The sequence below is a fragment of the Sinohyriopsis cumingii genome, chromosome 4 (genome assembly GCF_028554795.1).
Source record: "Sinohyriopsis cumingii isolate HCF-2022 chromosome 4, ASM2855479v2, whole genome shotgun sequence".
NCBI lineage: Eukaryota > Metazoa > Mollusca > Bivalvia > Unionida > Unionidae > Sinohyriopsis > Sinohyriopsis cumingii.
Window position 1 is genome coordinate 72,495,152 of NC_142964.1, and position 14,005 is coordinate 72,509,156.

At 38.3% G+C, this 14,005-nt stretch overlaps 1 protein-coding gene across 1 annotated transcript in view; it reads right to left on the reverse strand.

Moving 5' to 3' along the window:
• LOC149801439 (insulin-like peptide receptor) overlaps positions 1–14,005 on the reverse strand; it is a 184,381-nt gene that overhangs the window by 41,727 nt on the left and 128,649 nt on the right. Inside the window, exons 10-12 of the mRNA XM_089955571.1 lie at positions 13,415–13,605; positions 10,929–11,099; positions 4,906–5,089 (exon numbers count right to left, since the gene is read on the reverse strand). Coding sequence (XP_089811697.1) covers positions 4,906–5,089; positions 10,929–11,099; positions 13,415–13,605 — 546 coding nt within the window. The remainder of the gene's footprint in view (positions 1–4,905; positions 5,090–10,928; positions 11,100–13,414; positions 13,606–14,005) is intronic.

A 14,005-nucleotide genomic window follows, 5' to 3' on the forward strand; every position in this document is an offset into this window, starting at 1 on the left:
AAGCAAGATACTGGTTTGAAATTACAAGTGAACAAATAGTGCATACCCTGATTTGCTGAAACATTATATCATATCAGAACTTGGTCTAAAACAGCCAGAGCTGGGACCATAATGAAACATTTAGTTTATTCTCTGTGTCCTGTAGGATTTGTTCTTGTGGCAAATGAGGTTGCCTGTCTGGACAGACTATCTGCCAGGTCATTTCTCTTGCCTGGAATATAACTGACTTTGAAGAGTATCTCGAATGAAACTGTTCAACACAGAAAGTTCCACACTTTAATTTGAGGGAAGGGGCATGAGTATTTCTTGCTGCCCAAAGTACACTACAACCCATCTGCTGCAAGTAGCAACCACTACACAGGGACATTTTGTGTGGTTGACGAACACTTGTAGTACTGCAAAAACATTTTTAGGTCATTGATATGGGAAGATTCTTTCGGAGACAACAAATCCTGCAAGACTACATGCTCATACTCAAATGAGCATCCGAGCATGTATATCAGGTGTTGGTGGACTGAAAGAAATGAGGTTCCAGGGTATGATTTGAAACTCCAAGTAAAACCCTGTTCTCATTTTGCCACCAACTCGGATGGGGACGAAATCTGGATCCTAAGTGGATCTGGCTTGACAGGGGATCCTTGTAAGATATCCAGTTTTCAAGGAACATTAACTGGTTGCTGCACATGAAGCCCTCTATTAAAAACCAAGCCCACTGCTGCATACAGAGACCTTGAAGACAAAGACAGAGGCATACAAACAACAAAGTCTTCTCAAACAGTCTTGCTATGAGAGACACTGTCTCTGAGATCCTCTCTGGAGGAATATAAACTGTCTTTTGAAAGGTGAGGAAATTCATCCACACATACTCAAACATTTGAGATGGAATCAAGTCGGACTTCTGGTTGTGGATAAGGCCCAGATGAATTACCAACCAACAGCAGAGTGACAGGTCCCTCAAAAGGGCACTTCCAAAGACACTGTGCATCAATCACACATCAAAGTACTTGATGATTGTGACCTGTAATGACTTAATATGAGATGCTATTACACCATCACTGCGGTGAAGGCTCTAGGAATAGAAACTAGGCCACAGGGATGAGCCTGACATTGAAATATGTCTGGGTCCAGAAAAAGAAATGCAGGAATTTCCTATGGGCCATGAGGATGGGGATATAGCAGTAGGCATATGAAGACTGCCCATTATTGCATTCTGTCAGAGGTGGAAATCTTCATACTGAGATGTTCTTCCTGACAAAATATATTTTAACTAGGAAAAATCAATAAAAAGTCATAAGTTCCCCCTTTATGGAAACAAAAAAATCCAGGAATAAAATCCCTGATTCCCAATAGTTGAAACCCTCTCTACAGCACTCTTCCTTAGAATGGTGCACACCTATCAATTAGGGATTTGGTCTGATGAAACCAAATGGGGATCTTTGAAAGAGGTGTTCAGTCACAGAAGGGAAACTGGTAACCTCTTTTTAGTGTGGAAAGGACCTAAGCAATATCAACTTGGTCTGACCATGCCCCGAGATAGGCCCAGATCAGCACCTACTAGCATGTCAGGAAGAGGGGACTTGGCAGAAGAGGGTGCAACTCTCTGGGGTCAACTGATGCACACCTTACTAAAGAAGAAGGGATTTGCAGAATTTGTGCCCTTCCCGAATCAGTCAGTATATCTTGAGAAAGACGGGTGAAAAGAGTTTTAAAAATGGACCAACAGTTCTGTTGATATCCCAACTTCAACTGCTTATGAGTAGGACTCGCGTGCCTCTCAGTATGGAGGGTCTTTTTTTTGCCAGATTGGTGACGCCAATTCCTTAGATCTTGAGAAGCCGCTGTGGGGCAACACATAATAATGTCTGCATCAAGAGGTGCTGCCCTCAAATGGCTTTTAGCTGTGGTCCAGTAAGACATTTGATGTCAACTTTTAATTGGGTCTGGTCATCATTTGGGTTGCTGCCACCAGATCCACCTGACTCAAAGTTTGTCTCTGTGAAGCTAAATCTTTGTGATCAAATGTAGAGAATATCAACTGCATGATTGGAACATTACATTCAAACACAAGACTCACAGAGATCGCACTAATTTCATGAGCTGAAATCCTCACGAGGCAACTGATCATTTTGTGACCTCAGAGTATGCCAAGAATATACCACTTCAGCTATGAAGATTGGGCATAAGGGGTGATATCCAGTTTCCCAGCTTTCACTGGGAGAAAGAGACGCGCATGCCATGACTTGCCTGTGCCTGCTTCAAGTAGTGTCTCAGGGTACAAATGGTCTTGCATGGCTGCTGCTTTCATTGTTTCTATGGAAGGTGAGGAGTGTGTGATGACTCGTTTGATTGCCAATTAATAGTAGCCTGTTTCTGGATACAAAGCATGGTTGCAGCATCCAATCCGAACTAAAACAGTTAGGGTCAAAGGGCATGTAATTTGCTCACCCTGCACACTAATGCTATCAGGAAACATGCGTGACTTCACTAAAGTGTGAGCTAATGTCTCAAATTTATCTGAATTGAGCTGGATTAAAACGCAGGACCGATTCCGTTTTGGACACAGTGAGGGAATTAGGCCGATTCTGATCAAAATTGGTAAAAAGTGTGATGGATCTTGATCATAACCCATACTGCATCTGTCATGATGCAAGAAAGTGTCGTATCATGGAGTGGTAGCCTTTGATAGTAATTGGGGCCAACCATTTCTCCTCAGAGCTAGAGAAAAACATCAGCCAGTTGAGGTATTGAGGTACTCCAAGAGAAGATGTTATTGACAACCAGCCACTTTTCATAATAAACCTTGTGAGTAGAGGGCCTTCTTGCTCATGAGATTCTCTCCACAATCAAATGTTTTAAGTTCTTTCTCTCACAAGGCTGTCCTGACAAGAGCCACACATGAAGATGATCTGGGCAGGAATAGATCACCTGCACCTGCTTTGTTTTAGAAGATCTGAGCTAGCTGGAATCTTCCTGGCCAGATCTATTCCAAAATCAAGTAGACTGGTGACCCAAGTCTTGTCACATCTGAGAGGGGCTACCAGAATCATCTTGCACTTCTGACCCTGCAACTGTTGGATTATTTTCGGCATCAAGACTGGGGGAGGGTAGGTGAAGGCTCACAAGCACTCCCAACTGATTATAGTCTGACAATACAAACCAGTTTGTTTGTACCCCACTACTGATTTAAATAATGGAAACCTTTAATGTGATAAAGTGCAAGGAACTTAGTCAATTCATTCACTGATTTATAGTTTCTAACCTGACTGTGAGTAGAGTGGCCCTAACACCGTGATCGTCTGCATGTTTCATGCTTAATGTAAGTTTCAATTTAATAGACTGACATGCTCGGATACATTTCCAGTTCCTGGACAAATCCATTTTCATCAAATGGGTGTGTCATGACTACAGATGTACATACACAAGTTGCCTGCTTTTCGATATTTACAATGCCGAATCAAGCAAAGGAAAATAATGACAACAATAAATTTGCTTTTCACGTGGATTTAACATGCAGTTTAATTTCTATGTTCATGTGTGCAAAGGGATAAAATTCCAAACTCTCAATGTAATGGTTGCCGAACAGGATGAACTATGCCATTATGTTGTCTGATGGAAATAAACTTGCCTATAGTGTACGCAATATAGTTGCTGTGTTAGTATGGAAAGTCCGTTCAGCATGAAAGAGTGCAAGGGATGCCAGCATTAATGCCATTCTGGTCACAGTGAGGTTAGAAATTAAAAATCAATGATTTAATTGACTTAGTTCTGTGCACTTTTTATCACATTAAACGTTTTCATTATTGAAATCAGTGGGGGGGGGGTACAAAAGGGGATGTATAGTCAGTCTATAACAGTGTATTAACAGCTCAAGCTTCTGGGTCTGGAATTGGAGAAACAAAGGTAGTAAGCTTGCGATTCCACCCTGTCGCAAAAAGACCGACCATCGGACACCCCAAAGTGCACAAACGGATGGAGAGACCATTCTGCATGAATGATTTGACCCTCTCTGAATTGTGTTTGGCCAGGACAATGAGACTGCTGAATGTGACAAATTCATCCAAAACTTGGCAAAAAGTATAAAAATAATGTATACAACCTGTAAAGGAATGATTAATATAGTAACAAGTCTTGGGTGGATGGCCAGATCTGAAGGTATCAGATATCAAAGTTAACAATATGGAATGCAAAGCTTAAACACCAGTGACACCTGGTGTTGGCAAAGGAAGGCAATGGGCAAGAGCAACTGCCCTCTGTCTATTCGAGACAGAGAGAAAAGACAAATTTTCATCTTTTTAGTATGGACTGAATTCAGGAGGTAGTAGGCATATCTCCCCAACATTAATATGATCGGGGAACAGATCTGAAGAAAACATTCAACACAGATAATTATACAGTTGTGGGCAATCATGCCAAAAGACACTGTGAATGATGAAAATCGCTCATTGCCTAGAGACTATTATATTACTCAATTTTTCTTTCATTCAATGATCTAGACCATTGACCTTTTGACCTTAAATTATGCTATACAACTGGTCATCATGCAGAATGGAAAAGCTAGTCAACAGACAGATGGATAGACAGGCATAAAGCTCCACCAGAAATGTAAAACTCGTCTCCACCTACGACAGGAAAATTGCAATATCCCTACATTTTGGATGAAGATGGGTTTTTTTTGTGCCTAATCTTGACAGGCTGACCTTAAATGCAACTTCAGAGAAATGTTACAGAGGCTAAATTTTGATCTGATGCCTGGAAACTCAACTTCATCCACATCTTGGTGCATCCCAAAGTACCTGACTTGCCAACACTTTAAACAAAACTGTCATGTTGACAAAGCAGAAACTGTTGCTTCCAAAAGAAAAAGAGACACAAAAGTATATAAACAAAAGAGAATCAGGTCCAAACCGTTTGATGTAGACTTCATTCTGTAGGTAATCCTGAAATTTTATCTCCATCTCCCGTTCTCGCTCCTCATTGGCCAATTCCTGTTTCGTTTTTGGACAAGTGCAGCAGCCACTGATGGTTTGATTTTGCTTATTGTCCTCTTTATCTTCCTGACCCTTCTGTCCTTTACTACTGTCCACCAATGCTACAAATGTGGAAGAGAAAAGAGTTTAATTTTCAGATGATAAAAAATAGAGATTAATCATCTGGTTTTATCAGAAAGTTTTATTCTTTCAAAAAGCATTTGAGTGTCACAAGCATTTATTTACAAAAAACATCTGAAAAAGTTTAAAATATCATTAATTACCCCACTTCTGTCTTGTTTATTGCATTTATGATGTCTAAGAAGCAAATTTTACCCAACAGCGCATGAAGTTAACATGAAATCCTTCAGACTTTACTTTCCCTACATGTAATCAGACAACATTTACGCTTCAATAAATATCCAACCATGATTATTTAACCCTACAATATATATTTTCAAGTAATTGATAACAATGAGTAAAACAAGTCATTTCCACTGAAAAGCAGATGTCTTTAAATAATCTATACATATGGCATGATTTGCTTTTCTCATGTGTTCAATCAAGCTTCAACATTTAAACCATGACATAAATGATACTGATAAATACCCATTTTGGTGCATATTCTTTCCAAAAGCTTTTCCATTAAAACAAACAAGATAAAAAGGGAAGGCAGTTTTCTTTTAAAAAATATATGCCAGGGTCTCCAAGTTCATAAAAAAATGACACAAATTTAAAATTGTACCTCTGTGAGACTTCTCCTCAATGAAAAGTACCTTCCCTGGGTCCCATGTATATTTTTAATGAAACAACCAATATCAAATACTTAAAAAAAAAAAAGAGTTAATATACTGGGCTACAGATGTGCACATTTCACATCATTTACTTTTAAAATCTGAGGCTCATGGTAGATTTTTCATTTTATGCAGTAATGCAAATAACCAAGCTTTGATAATTGTATTGGTTAGTCCCAGAAGTAATAACAGTGACATGTGACAATATTTTGTCTTTCAGTTTGAAAGTACATATTAAATCAAAATAAAACTGCTCCAACCTTGACATGTTGTGATCTGTCTACCTGCCTTTAAAACATGCCTTATCCTGCGTGGTATGGAATGATGAAATATCCTGATGACAATTACAAGAAAAAAAAGTCTACACGTCCTTCATGGCTGTCTCCAAGTTCAGACAGTTACAAGAAAAAGAAGCCTACACATCTTTCATGGCTGTCTCCAAATCCGGACAATTACAAAAAAAAGAAGTCTACACATCCTTCATGGCTGTCTCCAAATCCAGACAATTACAAGAAAGAGAAGTCTACATATTCTTCATGGCTGTCTCAAAGTTCAGACAATTACAAGAAAGAGAAGCCTACACATCCTTCATGGCTGTCTCCAAGTTCAGACAATTACACAAAAAAGGCAATAGAAGTCTAAACATCCATCATGGATGTCTCCAAATCTGGACAATTACAAGAAAAAGAAGCCTACACATCCTTCACGACTGTCTCCAAGTTCAGACAATTACAAGAAAGAGAAGTTTACACATCCTTCATGGCTGTCAATAAATCAGGACAATTACCAAATAAAAGAAGTCTACACATCCTTCATGGCTGTCTCCAAATCTGGACAATGACAAGAAAGAGAAGCCTACACATCCTTCATGGCTGACTCCAAGTTCAGACAATTACAAGAAAGAGAAGTCTACACATCCTTCATGGCTGTCTCCAATTCAGACAATTACAAGAAAGAGAAGTCTACACATCCTTCACGGCTGTCTCCAAGTTCAGACAATTACAAGAAAGAGAAGTCTACACATCCTTCATGGCTGTCTATAAATCAGGACAATTACAAAAAAAAGAAGTCTACACAGCCTTCATGGCTGTCTCCAAATCCAGACAATTACAAGAAAGAGAAGTCTACACATCCTTCATGGCTGTCAATAAATCAGGACAATTACCAAATAAAAGAAGTCTACACATCCTTCATGGCTGTCTCCAAATCTGGACAATGACAAGAAAGAGAAGCCTACACATCCTTCATGGCTGACTCCAAGTTCAGACAATTACAAGAAAGAGAAGTCTACACATCCTTCATGGCTGTCTCCAATTCAGACAATTACAAGAAAGAGAAGTCTACACATCCTTCACGGCTGTCTCCAAGTTCAGACAATTACAAGAAAGAGAAGTCTACACATCCTTCATGGCTGTCTATAAATCAGGACAATTACAAAAAAAAGAAGTCTACACAGCCTTCATGGCTGTCTCCAAATCCAGACAATTACAAGAAAGAGAAGCTTACACATCCTTCATGGCTATCTCCAAATACAGACAATTACAAGAAAGAGAAGCCTACACATCCTTCACAGCTGTCTCCAAGTTCAGACAATTACAAGAAAGAGAAGTCTACACATCCTTCATGGCTGTCTATAAATAAGACAATTACCAAAAAAAAAGAAGTCTACACATCCTTCATGGCTGTCTCCAAATCCAGACAATTACAAGAAAAAAAAGTCTACACATCCTTCATGGCTGTCTCCAAGTTCAGACAATTACAAGAAGAAAAAAAAGTCTACATATCCTTCATGGCTGTCTCCAATCCAGACAATTACAAGAAAGAGAAGTCTACATATCCTTCATGGCTGTCTCCAAATACGGACCAATACAGGAAAAAGAAGCCTACACATCCTTCACGGCTGTCTCCAAGTTCAGACGATTAGAAGAAAGAAAAGTCTACACATCCTTCATGGCTGTCTATAAATCAGGACAATTACAACAAAAAAACTAAGTCTACACATCCTTTATGGCTGTCTCCAAATCCAGACAATTACAAGAAAGAGAAGCCTACACATCCTTCACAGCTGTCTCTAACTTCAGACAATTACAAGAAAGAGAGGTCTACACATCCTGCATGGCTGTCTCCAATCCAGACAATTACAAGAAAGAAAAGTCTACACATCCTTCACGGCCGTCTCCAAGTTCAGACAATTACAAGAAAGAGAAGTCTACACATCCTTCATGGCTGTCTCCAAATCTGGACAATTACAAGAAAGAGAAGCCTACACATCTTTCATGGCTGTCTCCAAATCCTGATCATTACAAGAAAGAGAAGTCTATACATCCTTCATGGCTGTCTCCAAATCCAGACAATTACAAGAGAAGTCTACACATCCTTCATGGCTGTCTCCAAGTTCAGACAGTTACAAGAAAAAGAAACCTACACATCCTTCATGGCTGTCTCCAAATCCAGACAATTACAAGAAAGAGAAGTCTACACTTTCTTCATGGCTGTCTCCAAGTTCAGACAATTACACAAAAAAGGCAATAGAAGTCTAAACATCCATCATGGCTGTCTCCAAATCCGGACAATTACAAGAAAAAGAAGCCTACATATCCTTCACGGCTGTCTCCAAGTTCAGACAATTACAAGAAAGAGAAGTTTACACATCCTTCATGGCTGTCAATAAATCAGGACAATTACCAAAAAAAAGACGTCTACACATCCTTCATGGCTGTCTCCAAATCCAGACAATTACAAGAAAGAGAAGTCTACACATCCTTCATGGCTGTCTCCAAATCTGGACAATTACAAGAAAGAGAAGTCTACGCATCTTTCATGGCCGTCTCCAAATCCAGACAATTACAAGAAAGAGAAGTCTACACATCCTTTATGGCTGTCTCCAAATCCGGACAATTACAAGAAAAAGAAGCCTACACATCCTTCATGGCTGACTCCAAGTTCAGACAATTACAAGAAAGAGAAGTCTACACATCCTTCATGGCTGTCTCCAATTCAGACAATTACAAGAAAGAGAAGTCTACACATCCTTCATGGCTGTCTCCAAGTTCAGACAATTACAAGAAAGAGAAGTCTACACATCCTTCATGGCTGTCTATAAATCAGGACAATTACAAAAAAAAGAAGCCTACACAGCCTTCATGGCTGTCTCCAAATCCAGACAATTACAAGAAAGAGAAGTCAACACATCCTTCACGGCTATCTCCAAATCCAGACAATTACAAGAAAGAGAAGCCTACACATCCTTCATGGCTGTCTATAAATCAGGACAATTACAAAAAAAAAGAAGCCTACACATCCTTTATGGCTGTCTCCAAATCCAGACAATTACAAGAAAGAGAAGCCTACACATCCTTCACGGCTGTCTCCAAGTTCAGACAATTACAAGAAAGAGATGTCTACACATCCTGCATGGCTGTCTCCAATCTAGACAATTACAAGAAAGAGAAGTCTACACATCCTTCACGGCTGTCTCCAAGTTCAGACAATTACAAGAAAGAGAAGTCTACACATCCTTCATGACTATCTATAAATCAGGACAATTACCAAAAACAAGAAGTTTACACATCCTTCATGGCTGTCTCCAAATCCAATTACAAGAAAGATAAGTCTACATATCCTTCATGGCTGTCTCCAAATACAGACAATTACAAGAAAGAGAAGTCTACACATCCTTCATGGCTGTCTCCAAGTTCAGAAAATTACAACAAAAACAAAAAGTCTACACATTCTTCATGGCTGTCTCCAAATCCAGACAATTACAAGAAAGAGAAGTCTACACATCCTTCATGGCTGTCTCCAAATCTGGACAATTACAAAAAAAAGAAGTTTTCACATCCTTCATGGCTGTCTCCAAATACAGACAATTACAAGAAAGAGAAGTTCAAATCTGGACAATTACAAAAAAAAGAAGTATTCACATCCTTCATGGCTGTCTCCAAATACAGACAATTACAAGAAAGAGAAGTCTACACATCCTTCACGGCTGTCTCCAATCCAGACAATTACAAGAAAGAGAAGTCAACACATCCTTCATTGCTGTCTCCAAATCTGGACAATTACAAGAAAAAGAAACCTACACATCCTTCATGGCTGTCTCCAAATCCAGACAATTACAAGAAAAAGAAGCCTACACATCTTTCATGGCTGTCTCCAAGTTCAGACAATTACAAGAAAGAAGTTTACACATCCTTCATGGCTGTCTCCAAATACGAACAATTACAAGAAAAAGAAGTCTACACATCCTTCATGCCTGTCTCCAAATCCAGACTATTACAAAGAAAAAGAGAAGCATACACATCCTTCGTGGCTGTCTCCAATTCTGGACAATTACAAGAAAGTGAAGTCCACACATCCTTCATGGCTGTCTCCATGCAATCCTGTTTACTGTAATGCCATTCCTTATTTTCTTCACTGCCACCTGCTAAAGATAGCCTTCCTCATAAACTTTTCTTTGAATGGATCTTTTTAAAACAGAGCTTGTTCCGATTAAAAATGCCTACAAAATCAAACCTCTACACCTGCTTTCTTTATCCACATGATCCTGGCATCTGTCTAGCTGTACAACTAAACAAGTTTGGCCACTTCTTGACCCATTTTCCACTGAACCATTTAGGGGAAATAAATTACACGGTATCTTGTAGTTGGGGGAAAAAGAAGCCATCATGCAACTTCATGAGGTCAACTCCATTTCTGTGTAAACTTATTACAAATGCTTTCTGTGTGCTACTAAGTTATCTGTGTTTAGAGACGATATTGTTTACACTAATGGTCAATGCAGAAACAGTGGACAAAATTTCAGAAATAAACTAATCATATGTATGGGAATTTGATAGCACATTTTATGAAAAACATGTTATATATGAAACCTTTCATAGTTACAAATGTTAAGTAATGACCATTTGTGATATCAACCTGTTTTTAACAATGCTTTTGGTACTAAGCTGCATGATTGGGATTGGTGCTTTATGGCACAGCAACTCGAGGTTATTTAGTGCCGAAGCCATTGGAGTAGAGTGACTTGCCCAAGGACACACCATGGCAACTGATGCAAGCTGTCCAATAGTAGGATTCAAACCTGCACAATTTTGTTTGCAAGTCTGGCATGCTAACCACTGAACTAATGTGGCTCCCACTAAATGGCATGTCATACACTAGTACTTACGATTTGTACAATAATCTCGAACATCATATTTTGCAGCATCTAGGTCTTGTTTTTGCCAATAAACTTCATAGTGGGTTACATTCCCATTTGGACTTTTAGGTGGATCCCAGGTCACTCGTAACTCTCCTGTCATTTCAGAAGTCACTTTCAGATTAACCGGATAAGTTGGTGCTGTAAAAGATCAGATTTGTTATACTGAGGAAGAGTTAAATTTGAAAACAAACCGCAAAACATTTCTAGGACGTTAAGTTTTAACAAGAACATTAGCTGCAATAAACAAATAGTACAAGCTAGTGTTCAGTTTAATCTGCACCACTGACTTGTATTTTATCTTTGTTTCATGATGGCTGTCTCTGTGACACCCATGGTTTGCATAAAAGACTCTAGAAAATATAAAATAAAAGATCATTACAGCTATTATAGACTGACTGAATCAAGTGCACCCCAAGCTGACTTACTTATTAGCCAAAATATGTATTACAATTTTCATTAGCCTGGGTACCAATCAAAATCCCAGTGTTGATGATCATGGATAGAAAATATTAAGCAGAAATGAAATGAATCTTTAGCAAAATTAGTGCTGCAGTTATTTTGAAAACAGGACACTGGCAGCAAATATGTCAACTCAAATGCCCTGAAATATTTTTAATGAGTAATAGTTACTCAAGCATGTAGAACTGATTTAATGGTATGGAAGATCTACGGAAAAGTAGGATGATAATGACGTGATTTATCTGAAGTAAACAAGAAATGGGTAAGACTATTTGTGACTTTTTTTCTTCTTATGAACTGCTTCACTTCCTGACCAAGTATGGACCAATGGGTCCCACTTTTTTTCATTTCTGGAATGGCCACCGAAGCTGGTATTTGAATGAAACTTCTCCATAATAGATGTTGAATTGCAAGTCTGCAACAGTCAGTGTTCTACACAACAGTTTTCTAAACAAGAAGGCAAGGGTTTGCATATCAAGCCAGCATGTTGATGACATTGATGAAAAAGTGAATTTTATCTCCCTTCACACTATAATGTGGACCCAACCAAAAAACAACAAATTAATTTAAATAGGCAACCCAGGAAAACTGATTTGCAGAAAGAGTTAAAAACTTTCATTATACAGTGGAGCCTGCTATAACGCATTAACAGGGGTCCAAATAATTGGATCGCATTAATGCGGTGTTTTACAGTGTTTTACTTTTTTCAGAGAACAACTCATTGGAACATATACGCAAGTTGTCTTTGTGATTGTCTTCAATTAATTCTGTATACAATTGTTGCTCAAACAATAGCCAACATGTGTTTCTTCTTTAACTGCATACACAACCAAGCGGAAGATAATGATGTGGTTGATAAAAAGATTCTCACAATTTAATGAACACAAAAAAACAAAAGCTGCCAACATGTTTGCTGGACTTGGCAGTGTAATTAGACGCAATTAGTTGACCAGTAAATAATTCAAAGGGTATAAAATTATACATGCATTCAGCTTTAAAAAAATGTATGACTCATAACCACTGCATGCCTACTGCACTTAGTTCTTGGGTTTTACATGTGTATGGCGTTTGCTTATAAACTCGTAATTAATTTCCTATGTTTTATAAAAATATTTTACTGTTATGGAAAAACAAGTTCACAAACGCAAATTGTTCTCTGCACTTTGCGCAATGATTAGTATAGTAGTTTTCACACATTTCTTTCACAAAATATGAAATAAAAGTTTCATGCATGATGAAAGCACGTGTTGACTGTTAATTATTCTTGCTGCAGTCATTCAAATGAACAGGCATACAAGCGTTAATTATTGGAAATTTACAATGGATAAATGTACACAGAAACACATACGAGAAAATTTTAGCAGTATGAAATTTGTACAGACACTTTTCATAGTTCCTGGAATGTAATGAAACGGACACAAACTTCATCTTTCTTAACCTAATGTTGCTGTTAATTTTTCCCACTGAATTCAGACCATAATAAATCTGTGACAAAATTATTGAATAGTTTAAATATGTATGCAATTTTTGCAATGGAATCATATGTATTATGGATTAATTGCAAGCCCCAAAAGTACGATATCAGACAGCAAGTAAATGGTGTTAATTCTCTGTTCATGCTATACGTCAGACACTGCATTCGGACACAATGATCGGGGACAAAATTAGTGAATACTGTAGATCTGTGTGCAATTTTTCAATGGAATTACATGCATTACGGATGAACTGCATGCCATGACAGCATGATAGTAAACGGCATTGATACCCTATTTATCATATACATTAGACATAAATACACATATATGTGCCAATGAGTTGTTCTCTGAAAAAAGTAAAACACTGTAAAACCCTGCATTAATGCAATCCCCGCTATTAATGTGAGCTAATTTTTTGGACCCCAATTATCGAGTTATAGTGGGGTTCCATTGTACCTTTCATTACTGTATATGGGGATGTTTAAATGAAATGGGGTGATGAAGGAAAGTTTATCTTACTATCTGGCAATGTCATGAAGTACACGAGAGGGGTGATGCCTCCCTCCTGTGCATTAGAGATGGTCAGGGTTTGGACATAAACAGCATATTGTGTCCATGACTTCAGACTGGGGAGTATGGATGTCATGAAGACAGTGTTATTTGGATTATTAGGATCTCCTAGACTGGGCTTTTCTTCAACAGTTCTCCATCTGTAACATAAATGTGACACAAAAATTTAGAACAGTGCAAATACAAACGTTTCCCAATGTTTTCAGCTAAGCAAGCTCTTCATCAAAGAAAGGAACAATTTACATCCATAAAACAAACTCCAAGTACAAAAGCCAAGAGAAATTCTGACTCCTACATATTTCAATGATGGGAAAATAAGCTAACAAAAGACAAAAAGTAGAATAAAGAAAGACATCAGACCAACAGAGATGTATAACTAAATTTAAAGAAGAGATTATGATGCCTATTATCCAGAGAACCAAAGCGTTTCAACCTAATTTGGCAGAATGTTTTGGTGAAATTTTAACTGTGCAGTAATATTCGTATCTGATATGTTTTAACTCTGAAAACTCGTACACAGTCAGTAATCAGCCTGTTGAC